The 21,991-nt window shown below is 39.8% G+C and overlaps 1 protein-coding gene across 2 annotated transcripts in view; it reads right to left on the bottom strand.

Annotated features, from left to right (window-relative positions):
* TYRO3 (TYRO3 protein tyrosine kinase) overlaps window positions 1-21,991 on the bottom strand; it is a 68,807-nt gene that overhangs the window by 20,717 nt on the left and 26,099 nt on the right. For both annotated transcript variants that reach the window (XM_007436235.4, XM_015889458.3), the window contains exons 5-9: window positions 18,944-19,030; window positions 13,130-13,245; window positions 4,878-5,055; window positions 3,383-3,525; window positions 2,264-2,408 (exon numbers count right to left, since the gene is read on the bottom strand). In XM_007436235.4, coding sequence (XP_007436297.1) covers window positions 2,264-2,408; window positions 3,383-3,525; window positions 4,878-5,055; window positions 13,130-13,245; window positions 18,944-19,030 — 669 coding nt within the window. The remainder of the gene's footprint in view (window positions 1-2,263; window positions 2,409-3,382; window positions 3,526-4,877; window positions 5,056-13,129; window positions 13,246-18,943; window positions 19,031-21,991) is intronic.

Raw genomic sequence — 21,991 nt, 5'->3', positions numbered from 1 at the left:
AACATGCTTCTTTCAAAGAGGGGAGGACCATCAACAATAGCCATGATGTCTGGGGAATGTTGGGAGCTAGTCTGCACAGGTAAAGGTTAAAGGTGACAGGCAGGAACCACTTACCCTTGCTTCAGAGAAAGCTATTTGGTAAACAAAGGCAGAAACCTTTAAACCTGGGAAATGAACAGCTACAAGGCTGTTGACCCAAAAAGGCAGGAGGAAGAGACCCAGGGTTTAAACCTGGGATGAGCATACACAAAAACAGGATTCTGGGGTGCTATTTGTATATACTGCTATGCTCTGCAATAAATCGGCTTATGAAACCTTCTTGTGTCTCCTTGGGAATACAGAGCAAGGAAGAATTTAATTACCGTACCTGGCATGAAGCCTTGATAATACACCTGGAGGATGCCCAGATGGAGGGAAAGTGTTCTAGATATTTTAGTTATAAGCCAGTGTAAAATTGATCATGCTTATACCCACTAAAATCACTGGGTTTTGCTGTGTTACTTTTATGTTTTTTTCTTCTGTGGCTTTCACCCACAATCTCTTAAATCATTTATTTTCTAACTGAATGGAAGGACGTATATTTGTATCCCTTTTTCTCCTAAGGAAAAAGTCCAATAAAAAAAACAGTTGATTTTAAGGCAAAATTATTTTAATTTGCAAGGCTTCTCTACACAGTTTAAATCTAATTGTTTTGTTTAAACTCCCATCTGGCAGAAAGCCTTGTGTAGATAGATGAGCACAAATTACCCAGGGGTAGGGGAAACAGGGAATAAAAAAGAATCTGAGCTTTGTTTCTCCTGTGCAATGTTCTGTTCGTGCTCGTCACATGGATTCATTGGAGCTGTGCAAATAGCTGTAGATGTGCTAATATAGCATCTTTAAATGATTCTCCAGACAGAAACTTTCAGATGTTCCAAATACAATGAGGCATAGAGGTCTTAATTTATAAGTTCTGGCTGCAAATTTTAGCTCTGCAAATTGTGAGGATATGTAATGGGGAGTGAGAATAACCTTGAGAAACAGGAAGAATAGCCGCAGCCAAGAAAACGGTCTGATAAGAGAAATCTGAGTCCAAGGCAGAAATGTAATTTGAGAAAACGTCTCAGACTTGACTTTCCCTAATTCTCTTTAGGATAAAAACAGGAATGGTGGAAGCAGATTCAGACTTGCAAGATTCTGTTACTACAACCCTATAATGAAAGTAGTACTAGTCTTCATAATTTTCATTTTCTAGTCTGGACTACCTCAAAGGGCTAGCATCAATCTTGCAAGTCTGAATGTGCTTCTTCCCTAAAGAGGACTAGGGAGGATCAGGTCTGAGACATTTTCTCAAATTACATTTCTGCTTTGGACTCAGATTTCTCTTATCTGACAGCCCCCCCCCCCTCCATTCCAAAAATGAAAACAAAAATCTCAGCCTGTTTGTGTCATCACCCCAGTGTGGCTCTTCAGTTCCTCTCAAATGTTAAATGTAGCTTGTAACTATCAAAAACTTGCTTTCTCCTGGGTTGAGAAAACATAGGCATGTTGCAACCCTGCAGAAACTGCTCAGGAAGAAATGAAAAATCACCTGTTTCCATTTGGAACACATTCCCCACTCCTCCATTTTTGTGTCCATAATTTCTAATAATTAAATTACAATGTAAAATTACATCTAAGATAGCCTATTATAATGTAACATACTATAATTTTTGTGTGGTATTTATGATTTAATAATTATAAATAATTGTTGGCATTCAAAAGATAAGTAATTAATGTTAGCTTCCTGTAATTCTTTTATAACTAACAGCAAAAACTGTCAGCTACCTTGATCTGGAAACCCTTATAACCCATTTGGGGTGGGGGTGGGGGAATCTCAAATGCAGAAAACATTATTTCTATTAATCTAGGCCATATCATGCTCACAGATTCTTTCATTCATTTTTAATAATACAGGAACACCAAACCATGGCAAGGGAGCCATTTGTATTGTCTTGCTCTTTTCCTTCATATGTCAAACTTTCCCTTACACAGAAAACTTGTAATAGTCCCAGCCAGTCCCTGCTTCTGCTAGATTGTTTGAAGCTGCTTGATTCTCATCTATTCTCTTCTGTGAGAACATAATACTGTACATATGCAGCTGGGAATCCTGGGAAGAGCACGGCCAGAGAGATACAATGGTACCAGCTCTCTCACTGTTCCTCATCTGATGCACCGTATTAACAACAGCCCATTTTCCTCAAACACAGACATAACAGAAATGCTTCCTGCATCTGCAACTTACCTATTAAATCTTGGGATGTAAGCAGCAAGGGCTCACTCCAAGGTCCACAACCAGCCGAACTGAGTATACAGACCTTGATTATAAGGTCTTTTAAAGGATTCCACATCGAAAGGTTGGCTCTTGCTTCCTTTACAATCATTTCCCCCTACAACCAGAAAACCATAAATCAGTGTTGTCCAAACTTGGCCACTTTAAGATGAGTGGACTTCAACTCCCAGAATTCCCCAGCCAGCATGGCTGGCTGGGGAATTCTGGGAGTTGAAGTCCACTCATCTTAAAGTGGCCAAGTTTGGACAACACTGCCATAAACGATGCATTGTCATTCAAGTGATACTTGTTCACAATTATCTTTGAATCAGAAAACCAGTTTCTTCTGTTCCAGTCTATCTAGTAATCCTGGAATTCTTTTTTCGTTTTGTTTTGCCTTTCCAAAAGACTGTGGCTTGGACTTACTTGCTTCAGCCATGTGAAGTTATTTGCTCTTCAGGCATCTTCTGCACAGCCCATGCCTGCCTGCACTGTATGGGTGGATATGCAAAGGCTATTCTATGACAGCTCAGAGTGTGAATCGTTCTGCCCAGTGCAGCTGGCTTGCTGACACTGCCAATTTCCCACCTTTACGAAATTCACTAAATTTAGTTTTCACTAAAATAACTTCTGTGGCTCAAAGCTTGGAAATCAAAACTCATGCACAGTCCTCTTCATACAGCTACATAATAAGTACCTGATGGTTTGGTTTTACACCATGCCAAATTGAGGCATTATTTATTGTGCAACTGAACTGTGTCCTCTGACCAAACTGCTTTTTTTAATCATTCAAATTATTACTTTATAGCACTCACTGCCACAAGATGCAGTGAAATCTATTAGCCTTAACAGATTTTTCAACTTATGAAGAACATTATCACTGGTAATAAGGCCCCAATTAAACTTCTGTGTTCAGGCATCTAAGCATATTGGATAGTCATTACTACATTTTCCTGCTTGACCACCAGCTAGCTAAAGGATAATGGGAGTTGAAGTCCAATCTATCTGCGGGCTACAATCTTGGGGAAGATGATTCTAAATAGACTTTGTTCTGCTCCACCAAGAGCAAATACTTAGGTTTTAGTTTATTACCTGAGTTATGTTATCTTGGCTCCATTCCAACTTGTATCCTAAGGCATTCTCTCCAAACATTTCTGGAACTACTGCTTCCCATTCCAAAATCAGGCAAGAATCTCTTTGGACAATGTGTACATTTTGTGGTGTACAATTTGGAGCTGTAATGGAAGGAAAATCATAATGTATGTTGTGTTGTTTAAAAGAGAAAAACAACTACTGAATGGTAAGCCTCAAGCTATGGAAAAGTCTTAGGAAACCCAGATATCCTATGTAGTAGTAGTAGTGGTAGTAGTAGTAGTGGTAATAATAATAATAATAATAATAATAATAATAATAATAATAATAATAATAATAATAGACCTGACAATGGCTAAGAGCAGGAAAGTTGAAGAAAGAGACAGAGGAGCTAATTCTGCTTGCACCAGACCAAGCTTTAAGAATACATAAAAAGTCAGAATTGAGAAGACAACAACAGAGAGCAAATGCTACCTCTGCAAAGAAGCTGAAGAAACAGTGGACCACCTAGTTAGCTGCTGCAAGAAGATTGCACAGACTGACTACAAACAACGGCATGACAAAGTAGCAACAATGGTGCATTGGAATATTTGCAAGAAATACCATTTGCTGCAAGCTAGAACCAGTGGGACCACAAAACAGACAAAGTAATAGAAAATGAAAAAGCTAAAGTGCTCAGAATTCTAACAGACAAGCACCTGCCACACAACACCCCAGACTTAACAATTGTTGATAAGAAAGACAAAAAAGTTTGGATAGTGGACACTGCAATATCTGGAGACAACAGAACAGAAGAGAAAGAACTGGAGAAAATCACAAAATATAAAGACCTGCAAATAGAAGTAGAATGACTATGGCAAAAGAAAGCAAAGATAGTACCAATAGTTATAGGTGCCTTAGGTGCAATCCCAAAACATCTGGAGCACTACTTGAAGACCATCGGCATTGACAAAATCACCATTGGTCAATTGCAAAAGGCAGCTTTACTTGGAACAGCTTATATCCTGCAACGATACCTTTAACACCGTCAAACAACAACATCTGCCTATCCCAGGTCCTTGGGAAGGACTCGATAAGTGGATAAAAATGCCAAATCCAGTCTAAACATCTGGCTGACTATGCAGCCAACCATAATAATAATAATTTATTAAATCTGTTAAGTTCTACACAGTCCTCTAAAACATTTTCCATCTTTTCAGAAGCAAGTTCTAAAAACTGTGAAACATCAATTTTACCCTGATACCTGGAGGAACTAGTAACGGCTTCACATTTTCTAACTAACTATACAGTAGAAAGCAACAACCACAAAGGCAGATGACCAGCTGCTTGAACCAGCCCAGACTTTTTCATGCTCCTTGCAATTTTAGTTTAATCAGAAATGCAATATTCAATGTTCAATTATTCAGGAGAATTGCTATTTTCCAATTTTTTTTCTGATTCAACAGGGAATAATATCTTTTAAGAGTTCCATGTACCCTAGCCCTCTAAATCTTACCTAATCCCAAGGTCTGAAAATAGACCCAATCTGTAAAAGGAGAGCTGCCCATCTCATTAGTGCACTGGATTCGGACACTGTAATTGGTGGCGTGCTTTAAACCTGCTAAAGCCCTTGTAAAGGGAGGGACAGAGAAAACTTCAGTGACCATCTCATCATCTTCTTGCAGCTCAGCCACCTGATGGGAAAGGTATAAAGCAAAAGCATGAGCAAACAGATTCATAGATTTCAGATAAAATGAGTAATTGAAGAAAGTCATAAATCCTTATGAGAGTTGCATCTAATAAATGATATATTACACATCATCTTGGCTTCAGGCCACTAACATGCAGTGATCAATCCTTCAAACAGTTGAACCTTGTGAAGCAGAAGAAAACTCTAGAATAACTCTTAATCAAAAGACATTAGCATAATAATAATAGCAAACAACAAAGACCAGAGATTTGAGGCTAGAATAATTCAGTATTTTGAAAGCCACTAACAACTTCTCATGTGCCTAATAGCACTCTTGATGAACAAACGAATAGTTCCAGAAATACATCCTGGACCAGTTCTGGTAAAACTGCAACTAAATGCACTAATAGAAAAATCTCATATGTTCTAGAATAGTTATCACACTGTGAGATCTCACAGCTGAGAATTCTGGGAATTGCAGCCACAACACTTCTAGAGGTCACCAAGAGGAGGAAAGATGCTACATGGAAATAACCCTCCAATCTAGGTGCAGGTTTAATCTCTTTGGCTAACTGGGCTTTATACTTTGATTTCTTTTTATTTTACTGAGTTATTTTGCATATTTTATTTATTCCTTTTTTTTCAGGAAAGGATTTGGCATACATCTGCTCTCTTATTTTCAAGGAGAAACATATATATATATATACAGTGGGGCAAAAAAGTATTTAGTCAGCCACCAATTGTGCAAGTTCTCCCACTTAAAAAGATGAGAGAGGCCTGTAATTTTCATCATAGGTATACCTCAACTATGAGAGACAAAATGGGGGGGAAAATCCAGAAAATCACATTGTCTGATTTTTAAAGAATTTATTTGCAAATCATGGTGGAAAATAAGTATTTGGTCACCTACAAACAAGCAAGATGTCTGGCTCTCACAGACCTGTAACTACTTCTTTAAGAGGCTCCTCTGTCCTCCACTTGTTACCTGTAGTAATGGCACCTGTTTGACCTTGTTATTAGTATAAAAGACACCTGTCCACAACCTCAAACAGTCACACTCCAAACTCCACTATGGCCAAGACCAAAGAGCTGTTGAAGGACACCAGAAACAAAATTGTAGACCTGCACCAGGCTGGGAAGACTGAATCTGCAATAGGCAAGCAGCTTGGTGTGAAGAAATCAACTGTGGGAGCAATCATTAGAAAATGGAAGACATACAAGACCACTGATAATCTCCCTTGATCTGGGGATCCATGCAAGATCTCACCCTGTGGGGTCAAAATGATCACAAGAATGGTGAGCAAAAATCCCAGAACCACACGGGGGGACCTAGTGAATGACCTGCAGAGAGCTGGGACCAAAGTAACAAAGGCTACCATCAGTAACACACTACGCCTCCAGGGACTCAAATCCTGCAGTGCCAGACGTGTCCCCCTGCTTAAGCCAGTACATGTCCGGGCCCATCTGAAGTTTCCTAGAGAGCATTTGGATGATCCAGAAGAGGATTGGGAGAATGTCATATGGTCAGATGAAACCAAAATAGAACATTTTGGTCTAAACTCAACTCATTGTGTTTGGAGGAGAGAGAATGCTGAGTTGCATCCAAAGAACACCATACCTACTGTGAAGCATGGGGGTGGAAACATCATGCTTTGGGGCTGTTTTTCTGCAAAGGGACCAGGACAAGTGATCCATGTAAAGGAAAGAATGCATGGGGCCATGTATCGTGAGATTTTGAGTGAACACCTCCTTCCATCAGCAAGGGCATTGAAGATGAAACGTGGCTGGGTCTTTCAGCATGACAATGATCCCAAACACACCGCCCGGGCAACGAAGGAGTGGCTTCGTAAGAAGCATTTCAAGGTCCTGGAGTGGCCTAGCCAGTCTCCAGATCTCAGCCCCATGGAAAACCTTTGGAGGGAGTTGAAAGTCCGTGTTGCCCAGCGACAGCCCCAAAACATCACTGCTCTAGAGGAGATCTGCATGGAGGAATGGGCCAAAATACCAGCAACAGTGTGTGAAAACCTTGTGAAGACTTACAGAAAACGTTTGACCTCTGTCATTGCCAACAAAGGATATATAACAAAGTATTGGGATGAACTTTTGATATTGACCAAATACTTATTTTCCACCATGATTTGCAATAAATTCTTTAAAAATCAGACAATGTGATTTTCTGGATTTTTTCCCCCATTTTGTCTCTCATAGTTGAGGTATACCTATGATGAAAATTACAGGCCTCTCTCATCTTTTTAAGTGGGAGAACTTGCACAATTGGTGGCTGACTGAATACTTTTTTGCCCCACTGTATATATATGTGTGTGTGTGTGTGTGTGTATATGTTTCTTTTGTATTCTTTTCACTTATTTCTTTTTTAAGCACTTATTTTATTTTATTTTATTTGACAGTGTATGTATTTTTTGTGTTTTGTTCCCTTTTTTTCTTTTTCTATTGTTTTCAAAGCAATAAAAAATAAAAAAAATTCAAGGAGAAACCTATTCAATTGTTCAAACAATTATTGTTAAGAAAGTAGAAAGGGACTAGACAACTTGTGACCCATTGGGTCATCATTTCAGAGATATTTCCTTACCAGATTCCTCAATGCCTTCCACAATGGCAGAGCTTCTAATGTACTGCCTTCACTGGAAAAGTTCTTAAAAATTCAGGGAGATATTCCGAGATGTATCTGCCTTGAAAATAGCCCATGTCATTCATATTGAACTGTATGGCACATTCAAACGTCAGGAGTTGACCACAGGAAATGTTTTATGACATTTTGTATTATGTCATAAAATGTTTTATAATAATTTTTATGTCATTAAATGTTTGCCAAATTTCAATTTCACAGGAGCCATGGGTCCCAAATTTTGGATGCATTTTGTAAGTTAGCCCATTTGAGGTACCTTGGTTCAAAAACTGTTGGCCTATGACACACCGTTTTGCCCAGTTAAAGGTTACAAATGGACATGAGAGTTTTAGTAGTATGTAGATAAAACACAATTATTATTTTATGTTATGCATGCACACGTATCTTTTGTTCAGTGTCAACTCCAATGAAAGAGACTCTGTAGTCTGTATACCTCATTGTACACTAGGGCCAGAGATGACAATGTGGGTGAGCCTACTTTTCATAATGGTGTCCTTACAAGAATGCATTCAGCTCTTTTCTCCAGCCCTAGAAGGATGACAAGCATTCATTTCCTGCCAGCCAGAGTTATGCAGGGACTGCTATGTAGAAAGATGGCTTAGAGAGCAGTAATGTTTACAAATAACAGTACATTTGCATTTCTTTGCAGTGATAGCTATCTTCTCCAGTCAGTCTTTTTATACAAGACGGTGGTTGCCACATTAAACTTGACTGATCAGAGAGTGAAATGCATCTTTGTTTTCCCCAGCATGGGACAGAAATGGCTGTAAAACTTGGGGGGGAGAAAACCCCACTGTCTAAAAAGGTTGAAATCTGCTTCCCTCTCAGCTTCACTGGTGGAAGAAAGGTTGTGGGGAGGAGCCTGGAACTTAGAGAGATTAGCACTGTGTGCAGGGACGGATGGACGTGCACATTAAGAAGAATAGGCTGTACCGAGTACAAGCAGGCAGCGTTCTAATGGGCAAGAGGAAATTCATACTGATCTGTCAAGTGTCCCAAGAAAGCAGCAACAGGCATGGCGCAGGAAGGGTGAACAAAGTGTTGCGTGCAGAGAGTCAGGATAATGCCATTACCTCAAAGGGCCCTTTGGTTTCTTGAAAGACATAGGTAACAGGGCATTCTGCATCTCTAATGAAACAGAATAAAATCGGCACACTACAGCCTCTCCCTGGTTATTTATGCTTCCAAAGTTACAGTTCCCTTTGTCCCTCAGGACTGAGTATGAGCTGTGGCCAAAAGCACCTAGAGAAACTGCATTTAGTCCACTGCCTCCATCGCAGGACTGACTTGAATCTAAAAAGCTCAAGGCTTTAAAAACAACTACTCTGTTTTTTGAAAAAAATCTCTTCCTTCTTCCCCAGTTCCTGTTTCTGTAACATCACTCAAAAACTCCAACACCTTGTTCTGTCAGCTTGATTAGTCCTAATCATAGTTGTGTCCATGTAGTCACCACAATTCAGTCTTATCTTAAGGGAGACATTATTTTTATCTTAATCAAGTAATCCCTCAAATATTTTCGAAGAGGGTTTTTTTTCCCCCAATTTAAAAATACTGATCGATATAACAACCATTTGGAGGAGTCCAGGGTAGTTATATTAACCTATAGAGATGAGTCTGGTCACTTAGAATAAAGGGGCTTCAATCCTCAGCTGAAATCCTCATCTCTCCTTACAGATGCCCATTTGAAGAACCAAACCCATAATGAATTTGCAGTCCTGATCCCTTCTGTCCAGGCTGGCCCATGGCTTTCCTCAGCAAGAAATATAAAACATACTATTTATCTCGGTAAAAATAGTATTTGTTTCAAGGATTGCAAAACTCCAGCCCAGTCAGTTCTCTCATAGTTACAAGTAAACAGCTTCATACCAGACCACTTCATTATCAAAACAAAGCACAGGTGAAAAGTATCCTTCTTGCTTCTAGTCCATTGTACCCCATGAAACTGCTGGAATTCTTTCATAATGCCTTTATCTACTTAGCCGATTTTTTGTGCAGTCATTGGAAAACTATTCTGGCAGTCTCTTGCCTAGCCAGTCAAGTCAGAAGAACTTCTACTCCTTTCCCATCATCTCAGCCATGACTGAAAAATGCCAATCGTTTTTTATTTTGTTATGCTAAATTAAAAGAAGAAAAAATACAGATACAAGTCACAGTTGAAGAATTTAAGTTCAAAAGTAACCACAATAATAATAAAAAAGAAGAAAAAGGCTTGAATATTTTCTTGGAAAAAAAAATAAGCTGGCTCCTAGGGTGTGGGCAGGTGCAGGAAGGGAAGAGTTAATTTTTCCTTTGTCATGGACTGCAACTGCTCTTCCAAGACTGTCTATGCCTCAAAGAAGCTTGAAAAACACCTTCCGTTGAGGACAGTGGGAGGCTTTTCCAAACCTAACTGTTCGGAACTTTTTCCAAACCTAACTGTTCGTGGTCAGCATCTTTAGCAGCAGTATCTACCACAAACTATGATGACCCCCAAATGATGTCATGCATGTGTAAGGTCATCATGTAAATGCTGTAATTATGTACTTGCATTCCAATATCTGACACAAGTATGTAAGCTGCAGTGACTGGTGGCCAAGAGATAGATAGATAGACAGACAGACATTTGTATGATGCCATCATCAAACGCTTTTCATCATTTGCCCACCCTTCCTTCATTCTAGGCTAGAACCTTTCAAGGCAATTTTCAAGTATCCAGAAAATAAGCATGACAGAAATGTTCAATGCCCAAATAACAAGCTCTAAGAACTAGCAAATAAAACTTAACTATCCAGTGTAAAAGTCCAGTAAGAGTTACATTCAATAGCCCACTCAACTAGTTTAAGAGAAAGCCACTGAGAATAAGTGAGTTTTATGGGATTTCTCAGGCCTGAAAGGAAGGGTTCTCACCCAACAGTGGGTTTCCCCCTTGCACTTGTTTCAGACTCAGGAACCTCAGCACAGGGCTTTTGGACAAACCTTCTGAGTGTAGGCAGTCTAAATGCAGGTGAAGGATCTTTTGAGTAACTTGGCCTCAAACCATTTAAACTTTAGAGCTTCACCAGCACTTTGAACTGGAATAAGAGTTCAACCAGAGCAGCTAGTGTAATGCCAGAGTCATCTGATCCCATTGTTACTTTGGGTAACCAATGTGATGAAACAATAGAGTACTTACACCCTACTAAGACAAGTGAAGAGTTAAGTGGGCACTTTCTATAAAAGGGCAGAAAGCTAACTGAAACTGGAGAGAGACACAACTGGGAACAGACATTTGATAGCTGTGAATGGATAGTGCTGGTAAACCATGTGAAAAAGGAAACTAATTCTGACCATAAGTGTGAAGTTCTGAACCTTTCAACAGAAAGAGTTTATATTAATATTATCTTCTTAGACAATGTTCTTGTTAAATAAATAAAACATTGAATGATCCACTGAGTAAACAAGAGATTGACTATAATACTCTTCCATGCCTACCACAAGAACTAGAGAGGAGAGAAGGTTGGTATAAGAAGTCTAAGTTTATAATTTTGGAGTGGTGGCAACAAGATTTTGAACTATTTATCCCCCACAAAACTTTGCAGAATACAGGCAACTTCTGACTAAATAAACCTAGACACTTTCTCATCAGCAGAAAATTCCAAAACGTCTTCAAAAGCAAACCCAGCAGTCCAACCTAAATGTTAATCAGCGCATAGATCTTCTGTAGACAGGGCCACAGCTGGTATAGTAGATAACCTCAAAAAGATTACTGCTATCACCAAGGTTGTCTCAACGCAAACAATCAAGGAGAACTCCCACACAATTTGAATTTTAGAAGTAATCTATAATAACAATTGCAAACTTCCATGTAACGTGGTCTTCTTCCCTACAGATAGTATCTCCATGGTGTGAATTAAGTCTCAGCTTGTTCTGCTGTTTATTTGAGTGTGTGTATGTGTGACAGGCATTTGCAGGTATTGCTTTGGCCAATCCAATTTTGGTTTTGGCCTGCCCACTGCTGGAATGCAGCCGTGGAATGAATGCACGTCTTATGAGTGAATGTATCCCTCAAGGTGAAAAAAAGATCTCCACCCTTGTTTTACTTGCTGTGCCTTGTTTCTTTGACTCTGCCACACCCCCAGGACTCTGGCCTCTGGTGTTCCTGCTTCATGGACACCTGCAGCTCAGTTTTGACAACAGCACATTGGAGAACTGTGGGAACTACTTCAACCTGAGGGACAATTAGCATAATCAGTTGCTCCAATGCACAATCAGCTTGCAGAGCTTGTTTACTACATGATCACTACTTATTCAGTGATTCCAGTTGGGATTGGCCTCAGAGTACTTGATGCTTGAGACATGGAAGCAAAGGGTGTTCCCCAGCCTTTCTGCAATATTCCCAACAGCTAAATGATTTTTTACTTGAAGCAGAAAATCCCTCAAGTTCTCTCTGTCTTTACCTGAAACTCAAAATGCAATGGTTCATTCATGATTTAGTATCTTTCTTCCTGGATCCCCATAGCAATGTTGCTTCAAAATATGCTTTATAGCATTTCCTCTGGAGTTATGGGGCAAGTGTTTTCCCATTGGCAAGAACTCTTACTTCTGGCAATTTCCTCGTCCCTCCCCTTTCCTGAAGTGAAGACAGCACATTAGCATCCTCCCATGCCATTTCAAAGGGCAGCTTTGTCACTCACACAGCCAATAATAAAGGGATGTCCAGAGGAAATCTGCAGTGGTTGTAAATCTAGGGCATGTAAGACAGAAATACAACTTGTTCTAGCACTGAATATGAACAGTAGGAAGGAAAGTTTAACTAGTTAGAATATAATGAAGCTGTAAGATACTGCAACAAGTAAAAAGTCCATTTTATTTACTTTTTAATTTTTAAGGAAGAATTAACAGCAATAACCCTAACCTTAATCATCCATAATATTAAAAAATGATTCCAAGTATGTATTTTAATGATGGCATTAAAAAGATGCCTTATTTTCTACTAGGATTTTGGGGCAAATGGGGTCAAATAAATCCCCTCTGACATTTAAAGGATTCATAGACCGCTCAGGGAACCTCTACCTTCCAGCTGCAACCCCTTGTTGCCTGCATGTCAGAAGTGGCTTTAAAGACATACCAATTCTAATTTGGCTCAGGATCCCCTCTTTTGAAAAAGAGCTTCACGTGCCCTGAGTACAGAGATTTTGGATACAACCCCATTCTGACCCTTAGCACTTTATCATAGGACTGGGCACAGAGAATTAGAGGTTTGCTTGAATGCTGATTAGCTTTTTCACTAGTTTGCTGCTTGTGACAAAGTCAGACGAATAACATTAGATTAAGCAATGCTGACTTTATAAAGCTCCATTGTTTAGAAAAAATGGAAGCTCAAAATTTGGAAAACAAGTTTCGCCATGTAAAACATAAGGCACGCAAGTAGCAGGTTAGTTTGGAGGAGGAGATATATCTAATTGTTTCATACCTGTACTGTACAAGAATGTAGCGGGGAAAGGCCATCAAATCCTGTTTGCCAAGTAATACTGGCACTGTTGCTGGTGATCTTCGTTACTGTCACATTGAGAGGTGGAAAAGGGATTGCTGAAACAGAAGGAAGATTTTTAGCATATGCAAAACTGAGCAGTTATTTACACAGAAATGTGCAAGTGCTACAGTCTGGGAATTTGGACAAGATCCTTGAGAGGTGCTAATTGAGCTATGAATGAATAGAGGTGGCCTGCTCATGACATTATCAATCCTGATTAACACTGCATATCTTTTTTCCTAGTTGATGGTTAAACAGACAGAGAAAATGCCGAACATTTGTTGCTTTCAGAAACATTCTGTTATGGAATCTGAGATTCAAGTGATGGTAGTCTGACATTTCTTAAACCTTTTGAATCACATGTTCATTTTTTGAGGCATAGTACTACCCCTATGTCATATTTACATGTGTTTCCTATAGTATTACCAATATATTGGAATGCATTTAAACACTGGAAAAATACAGGATTACAAGAAAATCTACAGAAATCCAGAAAAGTTTGGTCCATTTTTATATCAATGTTCCATGGAAATGCAAAGTGTGACATTTTTAATCTTTGTTAATGAACAAGCAATCCTATGCCATTCAAAAGGTATCCATTCACATTCATACTGTTGAGATAATCAAGATGGTACCCTTATAAAACTTCTATCTCACTCTGAAGTTTATGTGAGGCTTCCAAAAATTCTGGGCATCTAATGGGATTGATCACAGCGATACATCACCTAGTATCAGAACAACATCAGTTTCCCTTAGTCTGAGCAAACATAGAAGGGGATGCAATTGTTACTGAACACAGGAGTTACTGATAGTACAGGCAAGCAAATCCTATTTAGCGTTGTAGCTGGAAAACCCTTAGTCCCTTGGGTATGAGTCACAGATGTTTGGGAAGTTCATTTATTGTAGTTTCAATATTTTCAAGGCGCTCTTATGTTGTATAAAAAATCTGGCACCGACTGAAGCTTCCATGTGTATGTATCAGTGCTACTGTATGGAAGAAGCTTTGATTTGTCATCTTTTCCATATTTATCTGCCCAAACTTCTATGTTCTCCAGACTAGGTTGTGTAATTCCCCACCCCCACCCCCCTATATTAAGTGAGAAGATCTTTTGACATATCACCCGATAATAAACTTGAATTACTAGAGATTTGTTTGGTGCTTACTTTATAGTCTTTTTCAAGAGAAGTGGGTTTTTTTATTGTTATTGACACCTGGCTTTAAAATAATTTATGTTTTACAATTTGATTTCTCAGTTTGTAATCTGTTTCTCTTCTGCTTTAGCTTTTGTAGTTCTCATCGTTTTATGTGATATTTGAACAGTTTTGGCAACTGCCCAGAGAACTTACATTAGCTGGTGATTAGAAAACAAATCACATTAATGGATAAGATGTCTACACCCAACCTATTGCACTACTTCAGAATTTCCACAGCCTTCCTGAACCCAGGAGGCAAAGTGATGCAAACTTATATAAGCATAGGGCATTCAGGCACTCCCCAATGTCATGTGCTTTTAGTAACCCTATTACTTAATATCTGAATACTTCAGAGGAGAAACCACTGTTTAGGAACTGCTTCTCTTACATATCTGCAGACAATGCGTTGAAGGGACTAGCTTAGATATGTGATGTCAGGAGCAAGATTTATAGAGTAGACCCCATCATTCTTTGCCCTTATTTTGTGCATTTCTGTTGTATATAAATATGACATGCTCTTCAAAAATCAATGTCCTCTACACCCTACTGACACTACACACTCAATTTTTGGATACTACTTCCAGAGCTTACATGTAGATCTTATGAATACAAAAGCCAACACCACAGAACCAAACAGAAGTTGGCAACTTCAGGAATGATCCATCCCTTCAGAATCCTTTCTGTTTAGATAATCCTGGGCAATAGACTAAAAGCTGCTATATCTCCACACTAATTATATTGGAAATGATGCTAGAAAAGAACATGCCTTCACAATTCAGTGTTGCTTGATAAAGCTCCAGCTATGCTGTTTCCAATGAGTATTATGAGATTAAGATTTCTCTTTTCATTTTACCTGACCACTGTTGTCATCATGACATTCATAGGCAGTACTTTATAAAAAGTATATAGGAAGACAGGGCAAATTCCAAATGAAATAAAGTCACAATTGGGATGCATCTCGTAATAAAACACACATTTGAAAGGAATACAAGAAAGCACAAGGAATTATCAATGAACAGGACAAGAAAGTGAGAATGTTTGGGAACACTGATCATAACAAAAATAAATTTGTGTAAACATTGGAAATAAAGAGGGTAGAGACATTTTGGCGGGACCCCTGGTTTGAGAAAGCCATTTCCAATTTCTTCCTTGACTTGTTGTCTTTTTTAATCTCAATTCAGGCTGGCTGCCTCTCACTTCTCTTGTTCTGGCCCACTCTCCTCTAGTTTACTCTCAAGCCTCTCATTCTCCATATGTTCTCTCAGATCCACCCCTTCACTGCTCCCGTCATCTCCTGTTCCCACTCATGGCTCAACGGCACCATTCATGCTGCCACTGATTCTTGAAACCAACTCCCACTCTTTGCTTAGCAAATGCTTCTTCCTACCTTTAGATCTTGCCTAATAATCTGCTTGCCCTTACTTTCTAGAACAGAAATTCATCTTACTTTGTTTACTTGCAGTGCTTTCATATACTGTATCTTGCTTCAAAGAGCTGTAAATATATCTGAAAATTCATTCCAAGCTGGAAGCCTAAAGCTAGCTTCTCCTTATCTCTCCAAAGCTCCAATTTTTTGTCACCATCAATAAGAGGGGAATCAGTCCCAATCCTGTTTAGTTGCAGAGCAGTCTATTGCCTCAAAACAAAGGCAGTGCAGTTTTCTATTAAGAACAGAAGAGTTAAAGAATTAAACAACATCCCCCCGGATCAGACCACAGTTTCAAGAAGTCTGGAATTCTTTCCAACAGTTGTAGTGAGTAAAATCAATTAGAAAGTGGTATCTATATAAAAAAATCAATATTTCTTTTCCTCACTGTGATTTGTTCGAATAGTCTAATGGCCTTGTTTGAACATAACACTGACTGTATAGCACATGCGGCTCCAAGAACACCCAAAACTGCAATACTGAAATTTGGCAGTAAAATTAGTGATTTTCAGCAGCTGCTTTGGAGATTTGGAACCACACTTCCTCTGTGAGGAAAAATGCTCTCAATCGCACTCTTAGACCCACTCATCTCCAGAACTGAGCAGAAAATTGGCCATTTCTTTCAGGCCCATCTCCTCAGTTTATATCATTTCTTCACCATAAGGCCTTCTGCACCCTGCCAAGTTGAGAAGCTAAGTTCCAGCTCCTGACCCAGATGACAATGCCCACTCCAAGATAACAATAATGCCAGGGCCAGCTCTGGTCCACAGTGCCAAAGCTCAGGGGGTGCCAACACCATCCTTCCTTCCAAATAATTCTGTAAATGTAAATCTTTGCACAGGTGGTCCCATCAGTCAAATGCTAGTATCTCCTTCCACCAACAGACATCCTCATTTAGCAACCACAATTGAGACAAGCAACTTGGTTGTTAAGCAAAGCTGTGACTGTGCTCGTGATCTTACTTCAGCTTTCCTTTGCTTTACAGACCTGAGAAGGTCATAAATTTGGGCATTGGTTTCAAAGTTACTTTTTTATCACAGTCATAACTGGGAATGGTAGTTGTCCAAGACAGTCACTAAGTGGGGACTACCTGTACTCTATATTTTATATTTGACAAAATTTATTCTGGTTAGAAATCTAGAAAAACAATGTAATATCTATGGTACCCCAGGCTTCCTGCCCCACTTGACTTCTATCTGTCTGTCTGTCTGTCTATCTATCACATACATACATACATACATACATAAAAAAAATCCCCTCTCACTCCTATGGGTGGTATGTGTCTTCCTCAATCTTGGGTTCTCTACCAGAGGCCTGGGAGTTTGATGGTTCTGCAAAGTATCTTAGCTGTTCCTAGCACTGCACTCTTCTGGACAGAGAGCTCTGATGTTGTTGTTCCTGGGATCTGCTGGAGCCACTCTCCCAGCCACTCTCCTGTCACAGCCCCGAGTGCTCCTACCACCACTGGGATCACTCTGGCCTTTACTTTCCACATCCTCTCTAGTTCAGGCCCTGGCACTTCTCTAGCTTCTCATACTCCTTCCTGATGTTGCTGTCACTTGGCACTGCTACATCTATCATCAATGCTGTCTTCTGATCCTTGTCTACTACCACGATGTCTGACTGACTGGCCAGTTTAGTTGTCTGGTTGAGATATATATGAAGGTGGCATATTGTAAAGCAAAATGTCAACTTTCAGCATCAACCATATAAAAATAGTGGATGACTGCAACCCAGATCTTTGCATCGAAGGAATGGTAAGAAGTGACCTCATCAATTTGTCTTTTATAAATGAGTGCTTTGTGACTGGCTTCTCCTACCACAGCAGTCATTTGGTGATTAAGCAAGGTCACAATGGCCATTTTGTGGAGCATCCAGCACATGCTTTCTAGATTCTAAAAGTGCTCACCAGTTTAAAATGGTTGCATATCCCTGCCCAAAAAGTACTGGAGCAGTCACATTCCTTGACTAAGAGGGAAGCAGCTTTCAGAATCCTGAACTCTCATTGGACACAGCCTACAAATTAGCAGCTGAGGATACTACATTCCCCACCAAGGGCCAGGGTCTGTACAAGATAGTTATGGTTACATACATGACTCTTAGGAAAAGAATCCATTCTTTCCATTAATTCAACTCTTTCATAACAATATGTTCTTATATATTCTATTTCATATAACAAGGAATGCAGCTAATCAAATCCCAGCTACTTAATTCTCTTGCCCCACAAAAGTATTAATTATTCCTAGCCTATAGTTTTAGTTTCTTGTTAAATAAGAGAACAAATTGTAGAAGGGGCAAAAAAACTACTTGCTTTAGATGCAAAAGATGAACATTGCTATGCTTTAAATGAAAGTCTAGTGCTACAGAGTATAGAAATTCATAAAACCAAAGCCTTCCTGAAATGTAATTGTTCCAAGCAGTGACCTGTACCCTCCTGCTTTCAATAGCTCATGAAATGCCAGTACATTTGAGCAAAGGATGATGGGAGACGCTGTGGCTGCCAAGACATGAAATCTATATCTGCTAAAAAGGGCGCTGTTCTCATTTACGCATTGTAGACAATGTCATGACCTCAGGCGTCCATGGGAGAGGCTAACGATGAAGCACGCATTGCACTGTCGTGACACAAACCACACGATTGACATTCTGTATATAACGTCATGACACAAGTACAAAAGGCTGGGGTTTGTGCTGTGACATCATGACTCATGTTCCATCATTTCATATTATTGGGATTTGTACCAGATGTCTATGGTTACAGCCCCCTTTTCCTTCTAGAAAGACCTTTGATGCCCTGACCCTAGCCTTCATGCGGCATAATTATTCCCTTGTATCTCATTCCCTTCTTGAGCTGGCTGTGGTTTATTTTTATTAGCAAATTTTCCTGCAAAGTGATGGGCCTGCATACAAAAAAGTCAGTATTTTTTCTGAATTTTATTTAATCTGTTGAGAGCATGGAGCTGGCACTGTTACAAGCAGCTAAGAAGTCATGTGTGGGATTGTGTGTCGCAGTTTTAAAAGGTGGAGGAAAAAAAAACGATTGTAGCTTAGTGTAGCTTTTTCCCTATTCCTGAGCAAAAAATGTGCCTCTTTCCACGTTTCCATCTCTGGAAGGGTAGGAAATGGTTTCTCACCTTTAATCCGTACAGTGGCTGTCCGAGATGAAGACAATCCCTTTATGTTGTGGGCTTCACAGGAGAAAACTGTGCTTTGATTAATACCTAGAAATCAGCCAAGAAAAGGGAAGTTTTTTTTTTTTTTTTAAAAAGGGAGAAAGCAACATATATATTAATCACCCCTAAGCAGAATTTCACTTAGGTTTCACACACTGCTCAGATTTTACATATGCAACTCAATAGATTGAACTGAAAGCAGATCAAAAATTATGCGGATTGGAGTGAAGGGTGCTTTGTGTATGTGTGGGTATATTTATTTTTTATTTATTTAAATTTGTTATAGCCACCCAACCCCAGCAGACTCTGGGTGGCATACAAAACAAAAAAACCATAAAAACAATTAAAAACTTAAAACCACACAGACAGCCCAGACTAAAATAATCTTAAAAGCAACACAAATCACAACAGGGCCCCCCAAAATACCCTAATATATCAATCCCAGGCCTGGAACCAAAGCCAGGTTTTAAGAGATTTCTGGAACCCCAGGAGAGAGGGCACTGTCCTTATACCTGGGGGGAGGCTGTTCCAGAGGGTGGTATGGAGAAAGCATGCTTCCTCGGTGACGTGAATAAGCTATTTCAAAGGCAAGCTAATAGCAGTCTCCAGGAAAGGGATCACTAACATAGCTTAACAAATTACTGTTTCCTTTGTAAACTTTACAAATTTAGTTGCACAAAGCATGCCCATGAATGATGACCCACATATCTGGGAATATATGGTAGCTTTACTATTAGACTACAGAAGTAAAACCTGCAGAATGAAAAGCTTTCAATTAGAAACAACATAATACCTCTTCAGCCAGTTTCTGTACACTCTGTGAAGAAAGAAAAACTTAACTTTCATCTTCTTCCAGAGTTACAGTTTCATCTACATTTTGGCCTGAATTTTATTCTTTATGTAGACAGCAGAATATTATATACACACGTGAATTTTTCCACTCAGAACAGGTCAAAATATGAGCATGGTTGAAAAACAAAATAAACTACATGGAAATCAAATCAAATCAAAATGGAATTCCTACTTGGTTTTGAGTTTGTAAAAATTCAAGTAATCATGTTTAAGGGGCAATTTGCATCTTATTTAAAGGAAGTTTCATCTGACCCCATAAACAAGCTTACTGGTAGTGGGTCCTGGAAAGCAATCCTTCCATATCATAGATTGCTGGGACTGCTAGATAGTTTACAGGTATCCCAAGCATGTGAGTATGTGTGTGCGTGTGTATTTATTTTATTTATTTTAAATCAATTCATATGACTGCCCATCTTGCAGATTGCACTTGCAAGATGCAGAATAAAAACATTAAAAACAATGGAAAAACAATATCAGCAAAACATTTTTAAAAAACTGTGAGGGCTGAGAACAAACCCCATAAGCATTTAACAATACAGGAACAACTCATCTCACAGGCCATCTAACCTCCAAGCCCTAGAGCATATCTGGGTCTTCAGTGCTTTGAGAAAGGGTCAGGACCAACTTAATCTCAGAGGGTATGGCGTTCCAGAGAGCAGGTGCTGCAATAAAAAAGGCCTGCTTCCTAGATCCCATTAGATGGCATTCTTTAACTGAGAGGCTGGATGGGATAGGTAGAAACAACCAGGGAGAGGCGGTCCTGTAAATAACCTGGCCCCATGCCATGAAGGGCTTTATAGGTGACGACCAGCACTTTGACTTCCACCCAATAGTTCACTGGGATACAGTGCAGCTTGTGGAGGAAAGATATACCATGACCGTGCTGGGGTGTGCCTAGAACTGCCCACATTCTGGATCAGTTGCAGCTTCTGGATGGTCTTCAAGTGCAGCCCCCTGTACAGTGCATTGCAATAATCCACCCAGGAGGTGACTAAGGCATGAGTGACCATGATCAGTGCCTCTTAGTCCAGGAAGGAGGCAACTGGCACTCAAAACAAAGTTGTGCTAAAGTCCTCCTGGCCATGGCTGCCACCTGCTCTTTAAACAGGAGCTGTCAGTCCAGGAGAATCCCCAGATTGCACACTGGTTGTGTTTGGGGTAGTGCAACCCCATCTAGAACCAAAGATAGAAAAACATTGGATCCAAGATGCTTTAAAACCCACAGCCACTCAATCTTGCCAGGAATGACCTGAAGCCTGTTGTTTCCCCCCCCCCAGCTTCCAGACACTGAGACAGAACCTCCATAGCCTCACTTGGCTGACCCAGGGTGAAATGTAGAGCTGGGTATCATCAGTATATTGATGATACTGCATCTTGTGCCATCAGATGACCTCACCCAAAAGTTTCATGTAGATATTAAATAGGAGTAGTGGGCGCATTGAGCCCTGAGGATCCCACAGAGAAGGGGCTAGATCTCTCCCTGCAATCCAGTGACTGGAACTGGCCCCAGAGTAAGGAGGAGAACCAGCACAGAACTGTACCTCCCATTTCTAATCCCTGGGGTTGGTCCAGAGTGATATCATGATCAATAGTATTGAAAGCCACCAAGAGATGAAAGAGAGTCAGGATGGACACACCACCCCATCCCACTCCTGCCAGAGGTTATCCACAAGTATGATCAATGCTGTTTTAGTCCTGTACCAAGTCAGATCCCCAGCTGAAAAGGATTCAGATAATTCATTTCCTCCAGGATTCTCTGAAGCTGCGGTGTGACCACCTTCTCAACAACAATCTTCCCTAAATAAGAACCTGACTGGTTAAATTGGCAAGAATGGGACTGGCCCCATAGTTATAGGTGGTGATCAGGACTTGTGTTCTTTCTTGCTGAAGAAAACTTCCCATGACCTACAGGAACTCTGTAATTATAAGCCAGTCTGAAATATTCCACTCTTGGGTAAGTTGATTGAGAAAGTGGTACATATACATTTGTCTGAAATTGATTATCTGGATCACTTCAATAATGATTTTGTCCAGGATATAGTGCTGAGCTATGCTGCTATGCTGCCTTATTGTGGTGGGGGTGGTGGGTTGGGGTTCCTGAGATGGATGAGCAAAAAAGGCTGGGTGTATACACAAAGACTATAAACTCCTAGCTGG

Source organism: Python bivittatus, unplaced genomic scaffold (genome assembly GCF_059951505.1).
Source record: "Python bivittatus isolate LINGU-HERP-01145 unplaced genomic scaffold, Pbiv_v1 ctg000480_np1212, whole genome shotgun sequence".
Taxonomy (NCBI): Eukaryota; Metazoa; Chordata; class Lepidosauria; order Squamata; family Pythonidae; genus Python; species Python bivittatus.
This window is presented reverse-complemented; position numbering and strand designations above follow the sequence as displayed.